The 25,448-nt window shown below is 41.8% G+C and overlaps 1 protein-coding gene across 1 annotated transcript in view; it reads right to left on the bottom strand.

Moving 5' to 3' along the window:
• Nucleotides 1-11,870: 11,870 nt before the first annotated feature.
• NFKBIE (NFKB inhibitor epsilon) overlaps nucleotides 11,871-25,448 on the bottom strand; it is a 32,340-nt gene continuing 18,762 nt past the window's right edge. The window contains exons 2-6 of the mRNA XM_070949983.1: nucleotides 22,843-22,945; nucleotides 16,711-16,939; nucleotides 16,510-16,598; nucleotides 14,314-14,562; nucleotides 11,871-11,939 (exon numbers count right to left, since the gene is read on the bottom strand). Of these exons, the coding sequence (XP_070806084.1) occupies nucleotides 11,871-11,939; nucleotides 14,314-14,562; nucleotides 16,510-16,598; nucleotides 16,711-16,939; nucleotides 22,843-22,945 (739 nt within the window). The remainder of the gene's footprint in view (nucleotides 11,940-14,313; nucleotides 14,563-16,509; nucleotides 16,599-16,710; nucleotides 16,940-22,842; nucleotides 22,946-25,448) is intronic.

Here is a 25,448-nt window from a genome sequence, read left to right as displayed (position 1 = left end):
CCTTCAGGCAACTACTGATGTAGGAGATAACAAATCCTCATAGACTCCAATTCCAAATGCCAATGGCAATGAACAGCAAAGAGGGAAAGAAAAAAATATCCTGAAAATGACCCCTTGTCCTTAAGTAGCCACTCTGTAACCATAGTTCTATGGATGTTTTATCAAATTTGTAACAAATTTGAACAAGAGTCAGGGTAGTTTAGAAATAGCAAAAGATTTATAAATTCTGTATTAATACACACATGTGAATGAAAGGTAAAGTCTGGTTTCCATTAAAGAATTCAGGTGCCAAACTGGAACATTAAAAACTTGATCAAACTGAAAGCTATTAGTGTGACATTATTCTCTTAAGCAGATATGCTTCCGGGACACTCACAAAAAGGACCTGAACATCATGCTATTTCTGAGAGTGAGATGGATGGTGCCTAAATTTGGCAAATAAATAAAAAAATATATTTTTCCTCTCATTCTCTAGAAAAGCTATTTAGAATTCAGAGCCAGGATATAATACCCAACTCTCCTCAATTGGTGAAGCCATCAATCTGCCTGGTCCCCGTTATTAAAGTCATACAAGTAGACAGGTATCACTAACTGAAAGCAAATTCTACAATCTAACTAGGTTCTATGTGAAATAGATTATAATTATTGTTCTCTAGATTTATTAATGCAGAGTATGCATATAGGAACTTGTGTTTCTTTAAAGTGTTTCCAATCAAGCTTAAAGAATTAGCTATTTACTTCATCATGAACCCAGATAATTCAATGATTCTGAATTAAAGAAATCCGTTGTGTAATTTTTATTTGACTTCCAAGACCAGTTCCAAAATATAGCTTAAATTTGGTTTGAGATACCTAGTTGAATTAAATCAGTCTCTACTGGTGAGATATTAAAAATACAGCACAAAATTTCATACGCTCCAAATGTAATTCTCATTGTTGCAATAAAAAACTAGCAATAATAGACACAGTTGCCTATTTAGTAATGCTTATTTTTATAGTATAGTCAGACCTGGTTATCAGGAGGCAATCATTACTTATGGTCGTAAATTACTAGTTAATCATTGCAAGCTAAAATCACCAGCAAAGGATAATTTAAAAACCAAAGAAATTCTAAAATAAAAACCCACAGAAAGCTGGGCCTTCCTATGATTGGCATTTGCAGCAGATGGGCATCCTTCTGCAATGCAAGGTTTTCTGCCAAAAAATCACCAGTTTTACAGAGAGAAAACTCGTAACATAAAAAGCCAAAGTTGACAGATTATGAACAAAAGTACATGTGAATATATACACAAGTAGATTTAATGTGACAATGGATCGATAGTTTATTAGGCAATATTCATTTTTCGTTATTTCTTATAACTCTAGAGAAATCCAGAGTTTACAATGCACTATTTATGGAATAAAGTAAATGGTGTCTGAGCCAATAAAAAAGAGGATACTGTGAACAAGAGCAAAAATGAATAGTTCTATAAATTTACATATATATGAACAACACCAGTGCAAAGCCTAACAACATTAAGCAAAATTATTCTTCAGAAAGTTTTCTTTCTTTGATGTTCCACAATGAAAATAATTTCTAAAAACCCACTAACACAAGTTTGTTCTGAGTGTGTAAGGAGTATTTTGGATGTTGGTACAGTATATGTACTGGTAGTATGGAGATCATGAAATATTAATCGGTAGCATGAGAATGTATGATGGGAGGAATTATGCTGAAGATTCAGATTAGAGGGAAGGATAACATTTGGAAGATTAACTTTAACATGATTGATTGATTCAGGGCATCAGGTATTTTAAATACTAACTACTAAAACTAGCACTATTCATGTCAAACTAAACTTCGATATTAATAAATCAGGCCAATTAACTGTGTGCTTATTTTATGTGTGTGTGCGCATGTGTGTGTCTGTAAAGTGAGAGCCTGTGTAGTACAGTGGTTAAGTTGCTGGACTAGGAATAATGAAACACAGATTCTAGTCCTATCTTAACCATGCAAGCAGGCTGGATGAGTTTGTGCCAGTGACTCTGTTTTAATCTTCAGCTGGGAAGCTGAGAAACACCTATCTACTAAACTACACTGGATCAGTATGTTAGATTATCCATAAGCTTCAATGAAGATTCATGACATTGAAATTTGTTTTTCACTTTCATTCAATGTAAGTTATCAGATAAAAGGGTAGATAGCAAATCTTCTCAGTGTTGGCACTGTTTTTATCTAATATGTGCCATAAAGAGGCCCATCCTCTCCCTTCTCTATTAGAATGTGAGATGCCAAGAGATTACAATATTCTTCATGGGTATGTTTTCACTGTACCAAATTTTATTTTGTATTTTACTACTGAGTATTAAATTTATATAATTTCAGAGGACACATTTTTTTACTTTTCATCTGTTTCTTATGGGGGGGGGTCAACAGTTTTCCAGCCTTGTTTGTGTAAAGAAAGTAAGATTTAAATATGGTTAAATCTAGTGGGAAACTGTTTTTATGTTTCTGTAAATATACATATTTGAGATCTAATGTTGTGATAAGGCACTGAGCATCATTTGCACAACAGGCTTAACTGCTGATGGGAAAGGGAGTAGGGTAAATATGTTATACAAAGTCCAAAACCACAGGTAATTAACCCAATAAAACTAGCTAAGATTAGATTTTTTTTCCTAACTAGAGCAATTCTTGTTTGAGACTAAACTAATTCCCATCAGTCTGCCCCACAATGTAAAAACTGCTTGTATCTGTGGCTTTCAGTTATTCTTGATTGCTGCCAACTGCCTGGAGAAGTAAGTAAACTTCAGGGTTTAACATGAGAATTAACTGTCCCTTCCAACATTCATGATCACAAGAAAGAGAGATCTTATAAAAACAGACCTTTTCTATACAACAATGTAATTCTGTAACCATTTCATCCCAGCAGCCACTTGGAAGGGGAAGGTAAAAAGGAAACAGAAACGGGTATTCCAAAGCCGGTTAAATAATGGCACAGATCCTGCTGTTGCCAACAGAAGTTCCTCATCCCCCAGCCAGAGGAGAGAAAAAAAGAGACAGGAAGTGGTAAGGGTTGTAACTGCCTCCCCAACTCTCTTTGTCTTTGGCTGGAAGGACTAAAAACTTAGCTGCCAATCAACAAAATCCATTGTTGCACACAATATATGATACCAATCAAAAGTGACTGAATTCACTGGAGGATAAGATTACTAGGTTAGCCATGACATGTAAATAAGGCCTGTGCGATCCTATCAAACTATAGTCCTTGATGGGATAAACCTGGATTCAAATCCCTTTATAAACCAAGGGCCCTAGAAAAGGTGATTTTCCTCTAATAAACAGAGGACAGAATGAAAATTAGTGATCAAGTCTCAGAACATATGCAATATAAAAACTACACGGTCAACTTTGAGCATCAAGCAAACCTTTTTGAAGAATGATTTAATATGCAAGTCTAACAATGAGGCCACAGTGAATAAATTTGTTAGCAATCATGCATAAAATTATACAGGCATAGTGAATACACTTTAATCACATCTTTGCACACCCAAATTGGCAGAATATTTTTTTTCCAGCAGAGCTGAAATTTTCAGCTACGTGACAAATGGGTAATGCATAAATTATCTAGATTTAAAGTGTTCCACAGGCTGTATTTGCAATTACTTCATGTGGATCCAAAGCACTATTCTATTCAAATGCTACAGCCCATCCATTCTGTTTCTCATTTACCATTTGTGCTTTTAGTAGAAGGTATTAGGAACAATATAGTCCCTAAGATGCCTTTTCAAGAGGCCACTGGACTTTCTTGTTTTTCTTTGAAGACATTTCGCTTCTCATCCGAGGAGCTTCTTCAGCTCTGAAAGGAATCTTTCCATTCCCCACCATCCAGTCAGAGCTGAACAAGCTTTTTGGATGAGAAGTGAAAGGTCTTCAAAGAAAAACAAGAAAGCTCAGTTGCTTCTTGAAAAAGCACCTTTGGGACAGCCACGACCTGGAATCTCTATAGACTTAGGAACAACATGTAATTTGCAATTACACGAAATATTAATTCTCCTGGAATTAAGGAGAAACTTTCTAACAGTGAAGACAATTAACCAGTGGAACAGCTTGCTGTCAAAAGTTATGGGTGCGTCATCACTGGAAGGCTTTTAAGAAGAGACTGGACAGCCACTTGTCTGAAACGGGATAGCGGCTCTTGTTTGAGCAGGGGGCTGGACTAGAAGACCTCCAAGGTCCCTTCCAGCTCTATTCTATTCTATTCAAATGCAACCTAGGTCCCTTCAAATCAATCCAGTTTAACAGTACAATTATCTACCCAGCTCCGAAAGGCCAACCTTAGGCAAATGCTGCTCTGGAAGCCTCCATTCACTCCTATTGACCGCTGTGAGGGTTCATTTCACCCCGTTTCCAGCCTGAAAAAGTTAATCGGCCAGCCCGTGGCTTTCACCCACCTCCCGATGCCGCCGAAACGAGGAAAGAGAGGGGAGGGGGGTTTGCGAAGGTGGGAAATGCGACCCAAACCGCCCAATTTCGATGGAAATGTCTCCACACCGCAACACACCATAACCAGAAATGCCCTCCGCTTTTTCCGTCCCGCTTTCCCAGTTGAGCGATCCATTCCCCGTTAAGATTCGGCCAGGGTTGGGGAGGAATTCCCTCAGCATCCCGCCTTTTTGCCGAGGCCTGCGGGAGCGGCAGCCACCCCGCCGTGGGTTTAATAATAATAATAAAAAAAAAGCCGCCTGGTTTTGCTCCGCAAAGGAGCCCCTCTTTGCCCCCTTCCCAGCACCGGCTTCTTTGCTCGGCCGGATCCGAGCCTTCCAGATGCCGGCGTGGGTTGGCGCCTCCCCCGCGCGCCGCCGGGCACAGCAGCTTCCATCCCCCGCCGAGGCCTTCTTCGTCCCGCCCGCCCGCCGAAGCAGCCCACCTGCGGCCCATGATGATGCTGGCGGGGCCGGGTGCGCGATGCTCCCAGCGCTTTGGGTCCTTCGAAAACGGCCGCGCCTCCGTCCCGGACGCCACAGGCCGCAAGAACCGGCGCTTCGGCCGGCCTGTCGCGCCTCAAGAGGGGCGCCCCACAGCGTCACCTGCAGGTCCGGAGGCCTAAGCGCGTTTCCGAAGGGGAAGGGAACCCCCAAAAATGGATGGAAAAGGCCAGGGCAAGACTGGGACGGAAAGTGAACGAGGGTCCCCGCGAGAGCAGGAGGGGAGCGAGCCCTCTCGTTGCAAGAAGCAAGCGCTGCTTTGTTCCAAGGATGCCCACGAACGGTGGCAAGACGGCGGGCGAAGCAAACAGCCCTGAGCTGGAAAAACAATGTCGCCCGCCCAGGTTTGAAAGGCCGGCTGACTTTGCCCCTGGTAGCCAGAGGTTCAATCTTTTCAATCTGCCTCTATGCCTCCTAAATTCGTTTTATATTTAGCATTTCTCGTACCCCGTGAGAGTAAAGGCGCTATTATTTTGCCTAATAGCTATGCTTTTTCGCTTGGTCCCCCCCCCCAGAGGAAATTGAAGTGCTATTGCTGTACAATACTCTCCGATTCTGCTTAGCCTGACTATTGTTGTTGTTTTTTTTTTTCAATAGCTCCAGACCGTGTGATGGCCAAATGCATCCATTTCATTAGGACTGTAGGTCAATAACTGTATTCCTGAGCTCCTGTAAATTTATGCCTGTGTCTTCAATGAGAATATCTGATTACTGTCGATAATCAGATAGTCACCATCGCTGACTATTGGGGATGAGATCTTACCCCCCTCAGAGAGGGCTCGCAACTTGGGCGTCCTCCTGGACTCACGGCTGTCTTTGGATGATCGTATGACGGCCGTGGCCAGGGGGGCTTTTTATCAGGTTTGCCTGATTTCCCAGTTGCGCCCCTTTCTGGATCGGGACGGCTTGCGCACAGTCACTCACACCCTCGTCACTTCCTGTCTGGGCTATTGTAACACTCTCTACATGGGGCTCCCCTTGAGGAGCACCCAGAGGCTCCAACTGGTCCAGAATGCGGCCGCGCGAGTAATAATGGGGGCGACCCGTTGCTCCCATGTAACACCTCTCTTGCGCGAGCTGCACTGGCTCCCGGTGGTCTTCCGGGTACGCTTTAAGGTGTTGGTTACCATCTTTAAAGCGCTCCATGGCTTAGGACCTGGTTATCTACAAGACCACATTCTGCCACCGATTACCTCCCACCGACCGGTACGCTCACACAGAGAGGGCCTCCTCAGGGTGCCGTCAGCCAAACAATGTAGACTGGTGACCCCCAGGGGGAGAGCCTTCTCTGTGGGGGCCCCTGCTCTCTGGAATGAATTACCCCTGGACATACGAAGGATCCCCGACGTCCGCGCCTTCCGTCGTACAGTGAAGACCCTGTTATTCCAGCAAGCCGCTCTGATGGGATAAATGATTTTAATTTGGTTTTAATGGGGTTTTAAAATTGGTTTTAAAATTCGGCCTATGATTTAATTATTTTAATTTGCTTTTAAATTCTATTTTGTACATTGTTTTTATTATGGCTGTTCACCGCCCTGAGTCCTTCAGGAGAAGGGCGGTATATAAATTAAATTAAATTAAATAAATAAAATAAATACTGTATTTAGTTTTCTGTCTCCCTTTTTTTTTTAAAAAAAAAAATTGCCTTTGGTTTTCCACACATCAGGCAAAACCATCCTTTCCTAACTACAAGGAGGCCAAAATGACAGAATATAAATAAGGACTCACACCCTTTCCTACTTGCATGGCAATGCCACAGGGAGCCATGTAAAGGGCAGAGATTTATATCACATTTAATTCTTTGCCCTCTCTTCTCACTGCAAATACCTATGGCTTCTTCATTTACTCCTGGCTTCTGATTATGTACGCGTCCAAAATAAAGCTTCATTTTTAGGGTGCTTCCAGTGAGCAGGCTGGTTCAATGCAACTTCATGTTGCATTGAATAATTTGTTTCAAGCTTTTTATTTTCAGTACTTTTTCCAGCTCCACAATTTGTCTTTCTGAAGCCTTTCTGATGATCTAGCTTTCACAGCCGAAGGTTACAATTGAGAAAAGCAGGGCCTTGACAATATGTATCTTTCTTGTCAGTGCAATTTTAAGAGTTGGTCTAGACTTGTTACAGTTTTTTCCCCCAAGTAACAAATGTCTCTTTATTTCATGGCTGCAAAGCCCAGGAAGATAAGATGTATTAACTTCTTCAACTTGTTCTTTAGCTTTCTGTGCTGATTTGGCATTGCCTGTGGACATAGTTTTTCTAATACTGAGCAGGAACAATCCTTTGAACTCTATTCTTTCGCCTTCAATGACTTCCTCATTTCCAGTTATCGGGTTTAGGATCTAACATCTAACAAGGGCTGCTGTTGGAATACAGGGGAATTGAATATTTTGCATGCTGCCTGCATCCCATGGATGGGGCTTCACTTGTTTGCATGGCCAGATTTCTGGCATGCTGCAGACCAATGCCAGTTCATGGACTGGGGGTTGGGGACTCCTGGCATATACTACCTAATAATGTAAATTAAACCATACATGAAGAATTCAATGTAGAATACCTGGTTTCTAGCATCTATCATCCTTCTCTAACTGCCATATATGCATAATTAAATTTACACTGCATTATAATGGCCTAAGCCAGAACAAAATGTGTGTGGGAACTCAATCTTTACTTTAGTAGCTGACTGTTGATTTCCCCAGCAGGGGATGCATGAAAGAATATATTTTATTGCGGCTATGGCTGGACAAAAGAACTTTTCTGTTCTTACTATTAAAAGGTGATGTTATGTCTCCTCTTCCAGAAAATGATGTGTGTAGGCATGCGAAAATGTGTGGGCTGTTTCTGATATAAGACGTGGGCAATCTCTTGGGAGTCACAATGGAATCTAAATGTTTGCAATGTCATTCTACTAGTAACTTATGTGGAGGCTGAAAGAATTTCCCAAAATGAGTAGGTTATTATATATTCCACCTCCAGCACAGGATGAAAGGTCACAGTCGCCCAGACTCAGATTTACACCAAAGATGTTCAAATGTAGTAAAGAGATTCATGTCTTTACCAAGAATCTTAGTACAATTTTTGAAATCTAGGTTTCCTTAGGGATCTCTTATTATCATTAATTGGAGACTGTTACCATACATTCTGGGTCATACCTTTCTAACAAGTGGAACAATTGGAAAATGCAGTATAGAAGTGATTTATATGGTGGCATAATAGGGCTGTGCAAAATAAAGAAAATGTCCTGCAAAATGCATTGCTGTGAGTGAAGCATCCTACAAGGATCATGTAGTCCAACTTTCTGCATTATGCAGGAAAATCAATTAAATTATCAATGAGAGGTAGCTATTAGCCTCCTCTTAAAAATTTCCAGAGATGGAGACTCCACAACTATTCCATTGTGGTACAAATCTTACTCTCATGAAGTTCTCTACATTTAAGTGAAATTTAGGTAGCTGCAGAACTCTACTTATTACTTCTCTCCCCTGACTCTTTGAGTTTAGTTAGCCCCCCCCCCCATAGCTATATATCAGATGAACTAATGCTGTAAAGATCATATGGAGAATGTAAAAATATAAAAATCAGAAGCAATATTTACATCCCCGAATTATTTATTTATTGATGCTTCTTCACCTTCAAAAATGTTGTGAAAAAAATGGTTTTAAAAAAGCAGAATAAAAAAACTTCCAAGTCACAAGTGGCAAAATCCAGGTTTGCAGCATATAATTTGTTTTTAAGTTGATCTTAGGAATCTACAAGCCAGAGCAGACATGCAAAATAAAATCACAAGCAAGAAGACATTCAGTAATGTATTTATTAAATCAATGTATACGACTGCCCTTCTCGCAGATGGGATGCTGGGTAATAATAATACATTAAAACAATACAAAAAAATCACCCCAATATCAACAAAGCACAAGAAACCTCTACAGTGGTGACCAAGAGTCAACCTTATAAGCACTTAACAACACAATAACACCTGATTTCACAGGCCATCTACCATTTCTGCCCTGCCCTGGAGCACATTCAGGTGTTCAGTGCTTTGTGAAAGGCTGGCAGGATTGGAGCCAATCTAATCTTGGCACAGGGCGGGGTGGGGTGGGGGATATGGAGTTCAAAGGGCAGGTGCTTTGTCAAAATGGTAGGCTTCCTGCACCCCGTTTGATGGCCTTGTTTAATTGAGAGGACTCAGAGCACGCTTTGACTTTCAGATCCTACAGGAAGGGTAGAAACAACCAGGGAAAGTGGGTTTCTGCAAATAGTCCTGTTCCATGCCATGAGTTATAAATTAATTTATAAGTTAAGGAACACAAACTCTCCTGAATACATTTGTCCCTGCCTGGACAAATCCTTGCAGATTTCTTGGCTAGGTTTTCCAGAAGTGGTTTGCCATTACCTCCTTCCTAGAGCTGAAAGAAAGTGACTAGCTCAAGGTTTGTACCCAAGGCTGGACTACAACGTACAGTCTCCCAGGTTCTAGCCCATTGCCTTACCTATTATACCAGCATTGGCTCTCTGTCAATCTATCACAAAATACCTAAACATTATCAGTGGGATCCAATCTATCTTTTGGACATTCCTGAACACAATTTCATTGCATCAGGCAAATAACTTATGCAATGTATAAACTGTCATTTACTCTTAAATATTCAGATCTCAAAACACACAGTGACGTTCATTTCTGTGAATATAAATGCACTCAATATAAGTACAGACTGAACTGCTGCTTCATCCAGAGAGCTAAACCATTAGCATTTACAGAGGGCCCCAGATTTTATTTTCCTCAAACATTCTAATTTTGTCTGTTCTACTCATACAAAAGCTGAAGTGCATTTATAGTATGATCTTGCAACTTGTGGTCAGGAGACAAGCACAAGAGGAAGCTAGCATTACAATCAACCACAAGGTGGTAGCATATCTTAGATCTAAGCAACTTACAGAAACATTTGAAAAACAATTTATTTCTGTTGCATACTTTCCCTTCACCAGCCCAACTGACCCTGAAATTCATGGCAGGGGATTCTTCATGCACTGTGGTTAAAATCTGACTTGTACTTTTCCTTGCAATTCCAGCTGAAAGGTTTTTCCCAGGTGGAGAATATACTACATGAAGAAAATGCATCTTCTGGACCAACACATAAAAGCAGGATATTTATTCATTTAAGAACCTTATTTTGTCAGTGAAAACCAAAAGTGAAAAAAAAACAAAACACAAATGGATCTAGACCAACACATAAAAGCAGAATATTTATTCACTTTAAGAACTTTATTTTGTCATTAAAAAGCAAAAGTGAAAAAGAAAAAAACAACAACTGGAAAAGAAAGTAAGAAGCAAGGATCTCAAGTTAGAAAAGGATTTAAAAATCAAGGACCTCTCTGGTAGAAAATGTTTTGCAAAACTGCCATTTCTTTTTGGAAGTAGTTTCTTCTCTGGAAAATGGGGGGGGGGAGGAAAACCCAAAGCCTCTCCCTGGGACATCCCAGTTCATTGCGCCATCCAGGATTTGCCACAGTTACAGACAGCCACTCCCAAGCAGCAAACAGTAGGAGGGAGGGAGCTGGGAATTTCCCTGCTTCAGATTAAAGTTTATATATTAGAAACTTTATCTCTTTGTTTTGATGGTCCCAATGATTTTCCCACTAAATGCATGATCTATGGTAAAGTAAGTGTTATCAGATTGGAGACCACAATCAGCAAGGGCAGTGCTCTCTCCCAACAAATGCTTAGATCTTTCCAGTCCACAGTGGTTCTGCAGTCCTTTCATGATCGTGATACCTTAGCTCCTGTTTAAAATGCAGAAGAAATCTTAAGCAGCCATGGATTGATGCTAGTTTATCCAGTCATAAACTGAACACAACTAAATGCTAAGCTTAAAAATGTGGGAAACAATTCTGATGTCTGATAATCTTTCTCCCACCAATTAAAACTGGAAAAATATGACCACATGCCAGTCATTAACATCTCTTTTGCAGCCTATGTTAAAAAAAAAGGATGAGATATATAGGAACTTTCAGTCTCTAAGGAAGGGTGGCAGACCCTCCCTTACTCAGTAAGTTTAACTATAGACTCGGTTCCAAAGTTGCAAGGTGAAGTGCCCAGCATAAAGCTACCTAAGTAAAAGTCTAAAGTTGGCACTTCCCTTTACAGTAATACTAACAAATTGAGTAGAACAGAAACTGGCCTTTGCTCTCACTCTGATTATTCCAAGGAATAAGTGATTAGAGTTCTACCTATCCCCATGAGCTTCGTCTTCATGTTTTGTCAGTCCCAGAAGCTGCCGGCTGGAACAACACAACATTCTGGTCTTGACAACTCTGTCCTGCCTTCATGGGAGGCAAAATCAGAGCTAAAGGGAGAAGTGGGGCAATCTGGTGTCTAGACACTTCAGCTAGGATCCTGAGCAACAGTGGAGGCTGAATTAGCTAGGGAAGAAAGCAGATCAGGCTAAGTAGTAGAAAAAAATGCATTTTATTCAGGAAAAAATACCTTTAAAAGAAATTATTTTTGTAGACACAAAGAGAACTGGCATGTTTCATCATAGTCTAGGCAACAGAAGAAAAGGAAAAAGAATGAAATCTGAAATATCCTCAATACGGTCTGGAACACAATTCTTAAGGAGTTTCTCCAAATTTAGATAAACCAGGGAGAGCAAGCATGGGCCCAGTCTATCCAAACCTGTGTCTCTTTTCAAAGAGGCAGCATTTCCACATTCTCATTCAGGATTTAAAGTCAACATACAAAGTTTTCCTTTCCCACACTGGCTCTATAGTCTCAAAAAAAGCATCCGTGGTTGTCCCAAGGCTCATATTACAACAAAGAGAATGATTCATTGATGGCCAGGTGTGTCACTGTCAGCCTCAAGCAGCAATGTTATACTCCTCACAAGGAGTAACTTTCCCATTTGGATGTTAGGATATTCGACTGGAGCACATCACAGGCTTTCCGGAGATCTTCAGGTCATCAAAAGGCAAAAGGATCTGTCAACCAAAGGGAAATAATGATACAGTGACCAGTCAAGAAGGCTGCGTACAAAAAAAGCTAGCATTGCCACTTTATCATGGAGAAAATCCATCCTTCTGGTTACTAAGAATCGACATTGACTCGATAACTTGACAGTGAGTAATTGATCATCACTTCAATGAGTGACAGAAACACAAAGCACAAACAGTTTGCAAAGATTGTCAGCTATCTAGTGTGGTCAGAAAGAGCAATAAAATCTACGGTTAAACCTTTCTACCCATTATGCAGGAAGATAATTTGTGATATTTTTCCTATGAAGAGCAGAATATTCAGAGTTAATTTACTATATATGGTCTCTTTCTATGTGTTTTAGGCACTAACTCATGGAAGAAAACAGATCACCTATGTGAACACCCCCAGCTTTCCCAAACAAGGCTAGCTTCATGACTATAGGTACTCAGGTAATCCTCAACCAGAGGTGGGTTTCAGCAGGTTCTGACCAGTTCTGGAGAACCGGTAGCAGAAATTTTGAGTAGTTCAGAGAACCATTAGTAAAAATTCTGACTGGCCCCGCCCCCATCTATTCTCTGCCTCCCAAGTCCCAGCTGATCGGGAGAAAATGGGGATTTTGCAGTAACCTTCCCCTGGATTGGGGAGGGAATGGAGATTTTACAGTATCCTTCCCCTGGAGTGGGGTGGGAATGGAGATTTTACAGTATCCTTCCCCTGCCACGCCCACCAAGCCACGTCCACCAAGCCATGCCCACAGAACTGGTAGTAAAATTTTTTGAAACCCACCACTGTCCTCAACGTATGGCCACAACAGAGCCTGAAAAATGTGTTGTTAGTTTGGGGCAGTTATTAAGTGAGACAAGTGACTAGGACACTAGTTTGAACTCTATCCTAATATATAAAAATATTATATTTTTTTTTAAATTTTTTCATGATAATCTAGCAACTTCCTCCACATCAAGACAATGAGTTTTATTATGCAAAGAAAGAACAATATTGTTTTAAGATGTTAGGAAGATAAGATATTATGCATTGATATCCTTTCTTTCCTAAAGGAGACCAGGCTTTAATGTTTTATTTCCCTAAACTACCTAAGAGGTGAAGTAAGTCAGGCAATATGACAGCAAATAGCTAAAGGTCACCATCGGAAGTAACAGGAATCCGGCTCTCTTAAGTACAATGCAGAAGTCTACCCATTCTATCATAGAAGACACCAGAATGGCCCTGGTCTCTGCACTGGGTTGGGATTCATAGCAGGAATCTGCCTATGTAGGCTAAGGGTGCCCAATGGCCTATGATTTCCATTTCTATATATATTATTATATATGATTTCTATATATATTATTATACGTATACAATTATGCATTGTCTATATATTAATAATGAAGACAAACACTATTTGACTTCAGAATAAAATCTGGTACTCAATTTGACCTACATGGAGCTCTGGTTTGCTTAGATCCTCATCTTCCTGATGTAGGAAGGACATCAGTTATCATCCTGATTCATTGCAGCATAATTGATGAAGTCTGCCTATCCTGCCTTATGTAGCTGCTTGGAACTGAAAGAAGTTGCAACGATGCCAAAGCAGTAGCAACCCCAAGGAAGATTAGCCAGTTTAGCAGCTTCTCCCTGCACGTAGCCTTTAAGATTAAGATCAGATGGATGTGAACTGCAATTTGGCAAATCAAAGATACAAAGAGCATCATGGAAACATAGACAAGTGAAGTTACCAGAACTCTTGCCAATTCTTGCCTTTTTGCTAAACATCGTGTGCTAAAACTTAAGAATTACACAATACAACTTGTATCTCTGCCTTACTTTCAGATCAGGAGTAGGCAACCTACAGCTAATTAGCTTCCCAGCATCCTGGGAGTGTGCAGATGAAATTCAGGGGCAAAATGGCTGCATTCTAAAGGTGAGAGGTTTTGCAATTAACATTGGGACTGAGGACCTTCTAGGAAGGATATTGCTTCTATTTCCTTTCTGAAAACCATTCAAATACAACTCAAAATTTACATTTTTAAAATCTTTCCATTTTTTGGCCTTGGAGATGGTGTTTAGTGTGGGAATGGAAAGCTTCTCAGAGTTAGGTGGTGCTAGCTCCTGCTTTTAAACCCTTTAGCCTCCAAATTACTTTCTAAAAAATGACCAGTTCCCCTTTCCAATTCTTAACATCCCTTTCAACAGACCAAATATTTAAATACTCCATTTTGTGTTGTCACTGGATGGCTTCTTGCCTACTAGAAAATGGATAGACTGAAGTTGGCTTCCAGACTCTCAAAACAATTCCCACCCTTATTCGGCATCTGAATCAGATTATTTAGCTCTTGCCTATAGAGCCTGATCTATTGCAAGTCATTCCAGAAAATCTCTCACATCATCATTGCCATCTGCCAGATCTTGAGCTGTCTCATTTTCCATATTCCGCAATAAGGTATCTGCTCCCGAATCGCACAGTATTGCGGCAATGACAGCATCGTTCCTGCCTACAGCCAGGTGTAGTGGGGTGCAGTCATTGTACATCTGCGAATCCACCTGGGCTCCCAATTGTAGGAGGTGCCTCACAGCCATCTCATCATGATTCTCCACTGCCAGATGTAGGGGTGTCTTTCCACTTGTGCCATCCTGAGAGAGCAAGAGACGGGGTCAGTTATTTCATGAGATCTCATGAGCAAAATTCCACAGAACGTACCTCTTTCTGTGTAGATACAGTAAGAAACCAAGATTTCCTACTGCAAAAGCTTGCCACTTCTTGGCAAGACAGCAGTGAAAGGCAATTCCAAACAAAAATAAGAGAAAGAGAAAGTTCCTTTCTGGGCCATGGTGCACCTGAGAGATTCAAACAAAAATAAGAGAAAGTTCCGTTCTGGGCCATGGTGCACCTGAGATTCAAGCAAATTGCTGAAACCTAGAGGAGCCTAGGGTGGGGATCACACTGGCATTGCAGTTCCTAGTCAGAGTAAGAGCATTCCTTTCCTGAAGATGCAAAAACTGAATAAGGAGCTCTGAAATAATCAGGGTTGTACATAATTCTGAAATGGTCATGACTCCTTGGAATTGATATTGATTTCTGGGAACTATGATCATGTGGATGTCATTAGGTTAGCAGCAATGCAGAACTGATTTTTTTTATTGCTTTGTTCCAGGACATTTCTTTCTTGCTGTTGATTTGTTTGCTTGTTTCCCAGTCATCTCCACAGCCAGCCAACCTCCCATCCTGATCTGACCCTGTTTAGCTTTCTAAAATCAATCTTCTGTTGATGGCACATAATCACTAACTAAAGCCAAATTTCATTCTAAAGGTTTTATCCTATAAGTTTAAAAGTTATCTCTGTTTCTTTCTTTTTTTAAAATAATTTTTATTAAACAGTTTGTCTTTAAAAACAACACAAAAACAATCACACATATATAAAAACAAAACATAATGTATTGAACATTACATAACATTAATGGTAATTTTACAACATTTCGTATCAATTTACGTGTTTTTGTAGTACTCTATTCTATCATTTCTATTTACTACTCAATAGTAGGATAATCGCATTACTCCAACATATACATATACATATACATATACATATACATATACATATACATATACATATATATATATATATATATATATATATATATATATATACACACATTATAATAGTCATTATTCTTATCTACATATTTATATTCATTTAGATTTACATCTCTTTATTTAATGTTGTCAGTTACTTTAAGTTTTAAATATTAAGTTAAACATTTCTTGTTCTGATTTCTATTTTTGAGTCAACTGTACATTTTGTTCCATATTTCATAATATTCTGAATCCTCTCTAAAAGTTATCCCTGTTTCATTTGCACAAAGGAAAGAAAGAGAAGATGGGCAAAGCTACAGCTTGTTTTTTTCCTTTTGTTCATTGTGTCCAATTCTCAGAGTCTCCTCGATAAATTCCTGAAATTTAATTGGCAAGGAATTTCAAAAATGGTTTGCCTTTGCCTCCTTCCTAGGGCTGAGAGAAAGTGACTCGCCCCAAGTCACTCAACTGGTTTTGTGCCCAAGGCAAGTCTAAAAACTCATGGTTTCCTAGTTTCTTAGCCTGATACCTTAACCACTATATCAAACTGGCTCTCACATAGGTAAGTTAGTTTTCCTGTATCCGCCCTCTCCCCCAATTTGGCAATTTTGGAGTAGCACTCCCTATATTTTTAGTATTAGATTTAGCCATTCCAATACTGACAAGCACCCTGGAAATCAGGAGATTCAGGCAATTCAAATGAGTATAAAGATTTATTGCGAGCTTAAATTCTCTACAGGAATCTGACCAACTAATGGTTAAGAGAAATGAGTGGGAGATAAGAAAGGCATTTGAAGGTGGGCTGGACTTAGATCGCTTGCGAGTACATTGTGACTTATGACACGTTTGACGCGTTGGGTTCAGCCGGGTCATCTCCTGCATCTACTTCTTATATAAAGCCAATTTTTAAATTCTGCAGCCTGCCAAATTTTCTGCTCAGTAAGAAATTTTCAGAATTGACATACAGTATATCAGAGATGGAGCTCTGCTCGATGTCCCTAACTTACCTGCACATTAATGTCAGCTCCATTCTGCACCAGTAATGCCATCAATTGAAGGTTCCCTTTCAAGGTGCTGATGTGAAGACACGTTAAGCCTGGAGGGAGAAAAATAAAACCCAAATACCTCAAGAAACCTGTTGCAAATGAAGCATTTAAGCACTGACTTTTAACACTTGTCAGACACAATCACTCCACACCCTCCTTTACCTTGCCAATTCTGGAGCTGCAGATCTTGTACAGTTTTTCTAGTCTGCATCTCAGAGACTGGTTTCTTCAGCGGCAGCAACAACTCAACACATTCCAGACTCTGCTGCTCACAGGCCAAGTGCAGAGCAGTATTTCCATTCCGGTCCTGCAGTGCTGTGTTCACCCCTTTCAGAATTAATGCTTTCACCACTTCAAACTGCTCCAAATACACAGACAAGTGAAGCGGAGTCTGCAAATGGCAAAAAAAAAAAAAGAGGAATGTGGGCTGGAGAAGAGTGGAGAAGCAAGGCAGGTATGCAAATAAATGGAACAAACAAACAAACAAACTTGGATTCACTTGGATTTTAACTGCATCACAGGAAATATAAAATTCAGCAGTGATGCAAGGTTTAGCATGCTGAAAATAAGGAAGGAGAGCAAGTAGACAATGCCTATAATGACTTTTTAATGACTGTAATTTTGTTGCTTGTATCCTTACGATTTGTTTCCTGATTGCTTATTTGTACCCTATGGACTATCATTAAGTGTTGTACCTTATGATTCTTGATGAACATATCTTTTCTTTTATGTACACTGAGAGCATATGCACCAAGACAAATTCCTTGTGTGTCCAATCACACTTGGCCAATAAAAAAATCTATTCTATTCTATTCTATTCTATTCTATTCTATTCTATTCTATTCTATTCTATTCTATTCTATAAGACAATCTTCTAAATACAGAGCTTGGCCCTTAATAGAATATCTAGTGATTAGACGGTGTCCACACTCATAATTGGTTCTTTATTCCTTCCTCTGATTGGCAAAAGACAGAAAAATCTATTCAGAATAATAATCTTTTACATATCTAATAATGAATAAAGCTGATAAGTCTAAATAAAATCACAATAAAAATGATTATCTACTGTAATATGAGGCAAAGAAAGACACTGATGATCAAGATTGTTTTGGAAGTGTCAGGGATCTAAAGCAGATTTTCTTTATCATTTTTGGTTCTGTTTACATATTAAATTATATTCTACACTGATGTGCTATGTAACTGTCAACAAACAAAAGGTTATCAGACGCCTGAGATTTATAAAGTTATTTTTTGTGCTATTTAAAGAAACTTGGAACCTGTGTATTTATAAAGTATGCTCAAGTTATTTAGTAGCTGTTAAAATAAATATACTTGTATAATACTAGAAATATAAGCAATTCATAGATGGATTAATGAAGGAAACTATGAGATTTAGCACTGGTTTTACAATTAATTTATTTATCCAGTGGTCAGTGGTCAGCATAGCTCATATAATAATGATCATTTTAAACAAAAGGGTTATTAACTAAGAAATCATAAAATTCAGATTATGACACAGCCACATATTTTTGCTATTTTAGATATTTTATTTTAAGAAGAAAAATAAGGGAAAAAATAAGGAGCCAATGCCAGCTTAAATAATATAGGTTAAATAATTTGGAGTATCCTGGTGAAAATATTTATGAATTGGTTTAAATTTCAGAAGGTACACAATCCTGGAGGAAAATGAAGGGCCCATACAAGATTTCAATTCTGTTTTACATTGGGGTTTTCTTTGGGGGGGGGCTTGCTATACACTTTACTAATGCAGATGCATATCTGTATATTTTGTTGATTATGTGCCATCACGTCATTTTTTTGAGTCCTACAAACTAATATGCCGTGAGAGGACAGTGGAGACTCTTCCGTTTATGGTCAACCTGCCTTTTTCAGGACAATTTGGACTATCATGGAGCCCTGGGCCATACCTTATCACTACCTCAGAGCTTAGATGTACCTAAGGGCACAGCTTCTTGCATTGCGAGACTCCCCCCTCTCGCAAGCCTGGCCCTCCACGTTATCGAGGGCCTACCTCAATGACGGGTCTTGGAACCCAGAGAGGTGGCATGCGGCGAAGAGGGGGTTGAGGGGTTTTTTATGTAAATTTTTGGAAAAAATCTTAAGGGGTCCCAGGGGGGGGGGAGGCAAAATTGGAACTAGGGTAGTGGGTTTGGGGGATAACCCACCAAGGGGAAGGTCAGGCCTGGCCACTATATGCGGCGGGGGGGGGTGGGAGTTCCGGAGGAAATGGGGGGGGTCGAGCTTGTCCAGATTGTGTTTTTACCATCGGTACTGTGAGGGGGAGGGGTAGATATGGCGGGAGCAGGGGGCCATATCATGTTAAGGGAGCGCGCACCCGCTGTCTTCATGCGGTAGCGTGCTCCGGCCCCCAAGGCTCCACTCGTTTTCCAGGTTGCACAGACCCTCAGGGCCCGGGCCTTCGGCTGATGTTGTGCAATGCCAGGTCCGCAGTAAATAAAGCCCCCCTCATTTGTGATCTTGTTCAGGAGGGGGGAGCGGACCTGGCAGGTATTACGGAGACCTGGTTGGGCCTGGAGGGGGGGGTCCCTCTGGTAGAAATGTGCCCACCAGGCTTCCACGCATTCCATCAACCGAGGTCTCAGGGGAGGGGCGGGGGAGTAGCGGTTATTATTAGAGAAGGTTTTAGGCCGAGGGAGGCCACTGTTCCTCAGACGGCCGGTTGTGAGACCCTCCTTGTGAAGTGGGGTCATGGGGTTCAGATGGGTTTGCTGATCACGTACCTGGCTCCCTGCCACGTGGCAGCAGCCCTGCCCGAGCTACTCAACGTTATCGCTGCGGTGGCGGTTGATACCCCCAGACTTATGGTCATGGGGGATTTCAACCTGCCGTCCGTGGGTGAGACGTCTGAGGTGGCTCGGGAGTTCATGGCTTCCATGACGGCTATGGATCTGACCCAGCTAATTCATGGCCCTACGCACATGGGGGGAAACACACTGGACTTGATTTTTGTCTCTGGACAGTGGCTGAGTGATCTCGAGATAGGGGACATAGCCATCGAGCCCTTGTCATGGTCGGATCACTCTCTCCTTCGCCTTGATCTTCGAACCGCTGCTCCCCGCCGCAGGGAGGCGGAACCGATAAGATGGTACCGCCCCAGGCGCCTGATGGAACCTGATAGGTTCCAGATGGAGCTTGGGCCAATGCCTGAGGTCCTGGCTCACGCCTCGACTGTAGACTTAGTGGCCGCCTGGGATAGGGCGGCCGCTGGAGCTCTGGATCGAGTCGTGCCTTTGCGGCCTCTGACCCGGCGCCGATCTCACCTGGCTCCTTGGTTTACTGAGGAGCTGAGGGAGATGAAGCGCCGGAAAAGACGCCTAGAGAGTAGTTGGAGGGCCAGTCGCACTGAATCTGACCGGACACTGGTAAGATCTCATATTAAGAATTACCTAGTGGCGATAAAAGCAGCAAAATGTACTCATCTTGCTGCTCTTATTGCGTCATCAGATAACCGCCCGGCCGCCCTGTTTAGGGTGACCCGCTCCCTGCTCCATCAGGAAGCGAGGGAGGACCCCTTGGAGGGAAGAGCCGAGGACTTTGTTCAGTATCTGTATGACAAAATCACTCAGATTCGGGAAGATCTGGACTCCGACTGGGTAGATCCAGGGGGGATGACGGGGGCAGGTCCTGAGAATGTTATCTGGGATGAGTTTGACTCTGTGACCCCTGAGGACGTGGACAGGATTCTGGGTAGACTGAATGCGACCACATGTTTGTTGGACCCGTGCCCCTCCTGGTTAGTGCTGGCTTCTCGGGAGGTGACGCGAGGCTGGCTCCAGGGGATTATAAATGCTTCATTGAGTGAGGGTGTCTTTCCCGCTGCCTTGAAAGAGGCGGTGGTGAGACCTCTCCTCAAGAAGCCTTCCCTGGACCCGGCAACATTGGCTAATTATCGTCCAGTCTCCAACCTTCGCTTTGTTGCGAAGGTTGTTGAGAGTGTGGTGGCACGACAGTTTCCCCGGTACCTGGATGAAACGACGTATCTAGACCCGTTCCAGTCGGGCTTTAGGCCTGGGTACAGCACGGAAACGGCATTGGTCGCGTTGGTGGATGATCTCTGGAGGGCTCGGGATAGAGGTTGTTCCTCTATCCTGGTCCTATTAGATCTCTCAGCGGCTTTTGATACCATCGACCATGGTATCATGCTGCACCGGTTGGAAGGGTTGGGGGTGGGAGGCACCGTATTACGGTGGTTCTCCTCCTTTCTCTCCGACCGGTCGCAGTCTGTGTTGACAGGGGGGCAGAGGTCGACCCCGAGGCCCCTTATATGTGGGGTGCCACAGGGATCGGTCCTCTCGCCCCTTTTGTTCAACATTTATGTGAAGCCGCTGGGCGAGATCATCCGTGGTTTCGGGGTGGAGTACCATCAGTACGCTGACGACACCCAGCTGTACATCTCCACCCCAGACCACCCCAACGATGCCCTTGAAGTGATGTCCCGGTGCCTGGAGGCCGTACGGATCTGGATGGGGAGAAACCGGCTCAGACTCAACCCATCCAAGACCGAGTGGCTGTGGTTTCCGACGTCCCGATATAGTCAGCTGGTGCCATCGCTGACTATTGGGGGCGAAGCATTGGCCCCCATGGAGAGGGCTCGCAACTTGGGTGTCCTCCTGGATTCACGGCTGTCTTTAGAAGAGCACTTGACGGCCGTGACCGGGAGGATTTTTCATCAGGTTCGCCTGATTCGCCAGTTGCGCCCCTTTCTGGATCGGGACTCGTTACGCACGGTCACTCATGCCCTCGTCACCTCCCGTCTGGACTATTGTAACGCTCTCTACATGGGGCTCCCCTTGAGGAGCACTCGGAGGCTCCAACTGGTGCAGAGTGCGGCCGCGCGGGTGGTGATGGGAGCGACGTGGCGCTCCCATGTAACGCCCCTCCTGCACGAGCTGCACTGGCTCCCGGTGGTCTTCCGAGTGCGCTTCAAGGTTTTGGTTATCACCTTTAGAGCGCTCCATGGCCTAGGACCTGGTTATCTACGGGACCGCCTGCTACCACCAATAGCCTCCCACCGACCAGTACGCTCCCATAGAGAGGGGCTCCTCCGGGTGCCGTCGGCCAAACAATGTCGACTGGCGGCCCCCAGGGGGAGAGCCTTCTCTGTGGGGGCACCTACTATCTGGAACGAGCTCCCCCCCGAGATACGGAGGATTCCGGATCTGCGCACCTTCCGTCGCACGCTTAAGACGTTTCTATTCCAGCAAGCCGGCCTGACTTAAACTTCTCCGTTTTTAAATGGGAATTTTAAATTCGGTTTTAAATTATTGGGGTTTTAAATATGGTTCAGCCAAATTTTATTTAATTTGTTTTATCTCTATTTTAAATTTTGTATTTATATGTTTTATTTTTATGGCTGTTCACCGCCCTGAGTCCTTCGGGAGTAGGGCGGTATACAAATTCAATAAAAACAAAAACAAAAACAAACAAACAATATTCTCATCCCAGTACTTATCTGGATTTACCCTCCTTAATTAGACCTGAGTTTTGATCCTGTAGCCATGCTTGAAGATACACAAGTTGTTATGTTATTTATTTATTTAATTCTCCCCTCCCCCCCCCATGATTTTGGGTAGCTTACAATTAAAAAAATATGCTGCACTCAAAATACTAAAGATATTTAAAAACAATCGAAACAGAATGCTTTTGGTATGTGAAGGAGATCATCAGCTTCTTGGCATAAGAAATAATACAACAAAATTTCCAAGAATGTTACAGTGAAGCAGAAGAGATCTTTATGTTTAAATAACTTTTAGAATATAGACAAAAATACACTGCTCAAAAAAATAAAGGGAACACAAGCAGAAGACATCCAAGATCTGAATGAATGAAATAGCCTCATTAAATACTTTGTTCGTTACATACAGTAGTTTTGTGTTCCTTTTAGTTGTTTGAGCAGTGTATAAACTACCGTATAAAACAGCCTCCCCAGGCTCCAGAGGCCCTCTGGAGGCCGGAAACAGGCCCATTTTTCACCTTCCACGCATGCCCTGCACTTACCTGCATCCAAAACGGGCTGCATGGGGACTCCTGGAAGGGGTGGGGTGGGGTGGGTGGGGCCATCCGGGAGTGGGATTTGGGGGTTCTCCAAACTGCACAGAAACTTAGCTAGAGGTTCTCCCAAACCCCTGCAAACCCCCAGCAGCCCACCCCTGCTTTAACTCCCAGCCTTAGATTATTACCACACTGCAACTTGCCCTCCTCCAGCTAGAACAGAAGAAACCCTGATCCTTCTTCACGTCTCTTACCACCTACTTGGAACAAATCGTTCTGGAATTCCAAATCCTCCACGGGCATTTGGGCAATGCAGTAGAACGCGATAGATGGCATACAGTGGATGATTGCCAGGTGTAGTAACCTGAGAGGGAAAAAGATTAGTCATGCCAACCTGTAAAAATAAAGAATGACTTCCCTTCAAGCAAAGAAAACATTCCTATGTAGCAAAGCCACAGTTACTGGTTTATGTTTAGCTCTTAGAAGTACATTAGCAGACTTTCTTATTGGAAAATTGAGTCAGACTTATGCATGTGTAGTATAACAATTTCCATGTTACACCATTTCACAAGCCAAGACGTACTTTGCACAGCAAAGAAGTTTACTATTTTTGCAAGGTGTTAGCCATTCATTTTTCTGGTGAGCACTAAGAAGAAGAGACAGATGTCTCATTTTGTTATCTAGAGATTGCATTTCGGAAAGAAAGCTGGCTTCTATACCCCTCCAAACTGCCTTCCCTGCCTTCCTATATGGTAGAGAGGCTATTTGTGCCACCCTGGAAGCAGGCACCATTTTGGAATAGACCAATTATTAGACAATTGGACCCAGCCTTTATGGGGGTTGAGCAGGATATGTGTAACTCAACAGGGTGAGAAAGTATATTGTAATTGTATGATTTAAGTGCAAAACGTATATATACATATACACACATAAAATCAACTTTGATTTATATATATTTATTGTCAGCTTTGGAAGCCATATTAACGCCAGAAGCTTCCACACTGCCACTTTCTTGTGCGTGGGAAATTAGAAGGGGGGATTTAGTAGCAGGAATGTAGTTAGACAAAATAGCATTCTTCTTTTTGGCCAAGGTCAAGGCAGTCCTGCATCTGGAGAAGGAGTGGTTGAAGTGCTGTCTCAAGATGGGACGGATGGTGATTGGATCATGTGATGGAATGATGGGTGCAAGGGCTGGATTTGGGGATTTGATTTACTGAGGAAAAACCCGGAACTCTCAGATTCGGGTTTTCTCAGCTGTGCTAGTATACCTACTCTAATAAATGGGAACGTTGAGAAAATGCCTGTCTTGGAGTTTTTAATTAGAGTTGGGTTCTTCTGGAATGCTGACATTTATTTTATATATATAAAATTTCCATTTTATATACATACTTTACCATTTAAAGCCAATTCTGTTAATTTTCTTAGCGTAAGGTACCAACAGTCATTATAATTGTAGATATTGAATGCTAATATCCTTTTATAAACACACTTTTCCAATATTTAACATGCAACTGAACTCATGAAAACTCAGCTCAATCTCAGCTGAAGTATATACAATATGTAACTGTAGGAAGTTAGCACCCACCCCTCTCCTAGAAAAATGAAATATTCTAGGAAATATTAAAAAGGCAGAATATTATACCTTCCTGGATAAGAAAAGGAGAAACATGTGGAATGTGATGGGATTAAGACATGGCCCTCAGGCAGGGGTGAAATGCTAGCGGTTTGGGCCAGTTCGCTGGAACCAGTAGTAAAAAATGCCACTGGTTCTCCGAACTGGTAGTAAAAAGGTTTAAAAAAAGTTCCGAAGATCAGCTGAATGACGTGTGATTGTCAGACCTTTTTTTTTTTTTACTTTTTAAAGCATTTTTAACTACCGGTTCCGGAGAACCAGTAGTAAAAAATGCTTTTAAAAAGTTTTAAGAAAGGTTCCCAAGCTCGTGTGCCACAGCTGATTCACTCCACAGCTGTTCTACTTACCTTCTGAAGCCTCCTTTTGGCATTTACTGTGCATGCATGTGCGCAGCATGTGTTTGGTGTGCACAGCATACACTTAGCGTGCGGCACGCATGCGCAGCCAGCAAACCAGTAATAAACTGGTTCAGATTTCACCTCAGCCCTCAGGACATGATAGGATTAGCCCTTTACCCAAATTCAAAGCCCAACAGAGGGCATAAAACCAAGGCACTCTCAGCATCTCTGCCCTTTTTCTGCTCAGGAACTCAAGCCATGTGATCCTGTTGATCAATAAACCATTTTTCCAAGCGACTTCCATGAACCCAGTGTCTTTTTCCCCACTTGGAACTGAACCCAGAAGGATATTTCTTCCAACATAACCACTGCCACAAATTGAGAAAGTTGCTATTAAAAGAATAAAAAAAAAACATGAACAAAACCTGCAGATTAGAAGACAGTTATTTGAATAAGAAAATGATAAGCAATACACTGTACAAGACTTGCACAAAGATTCAGAAGGGCCTAATATGGCTAATAAATCTATATGATATCTAATATTTTCAGTTTTTTGAAACTGAGTATTTAGTTATCAGCAGAAGAAATAATAAATGACTACAAATGAAACAGAACTAAATTACTGCCTAATCAGATATTCGGGGGGGGGGGACTTTGTAATCTTTTTAGTATAGACATTATACCAAATATTAGCTAAAGTGGGTAAATAAAACAAGTCCGTTTTTTTTTTTTAAAATGGTTATTTTTAAAAATCACAATTGTTTCCTTCCTCTAGAAATAATTTCAGAATCAATGCAAGATGCAATATTTAAAAAACGACACTAATATTAGTTTGGTTAATATAACATTTTCTCCCGGAAGTTAACCAACTTTACAAAGATCAGGATGCACTTGCA

Source organism: Pituophis catenifer, unplaced genomic scaffold (assembly GCF_029215685.1).
Source record: "Pituophis catenifer annectens isolate HBS135680 unplaced genomic scaffold, rPitCat1.0.hap2 SCAF_1, whole genome shotgun sequence".
NCBI classification, from domain to species: Eukaryota; Metazoa; Chordata; class Lepidosauria; order Squamata; family Colubridae; genus Pituophis; species Pituophis catenifer.
The sequence above is the reverse complement of the archived record's forward strand: the minus strand, read 5'-3'. Positions and strand labels throughout refer to the sequence as shown.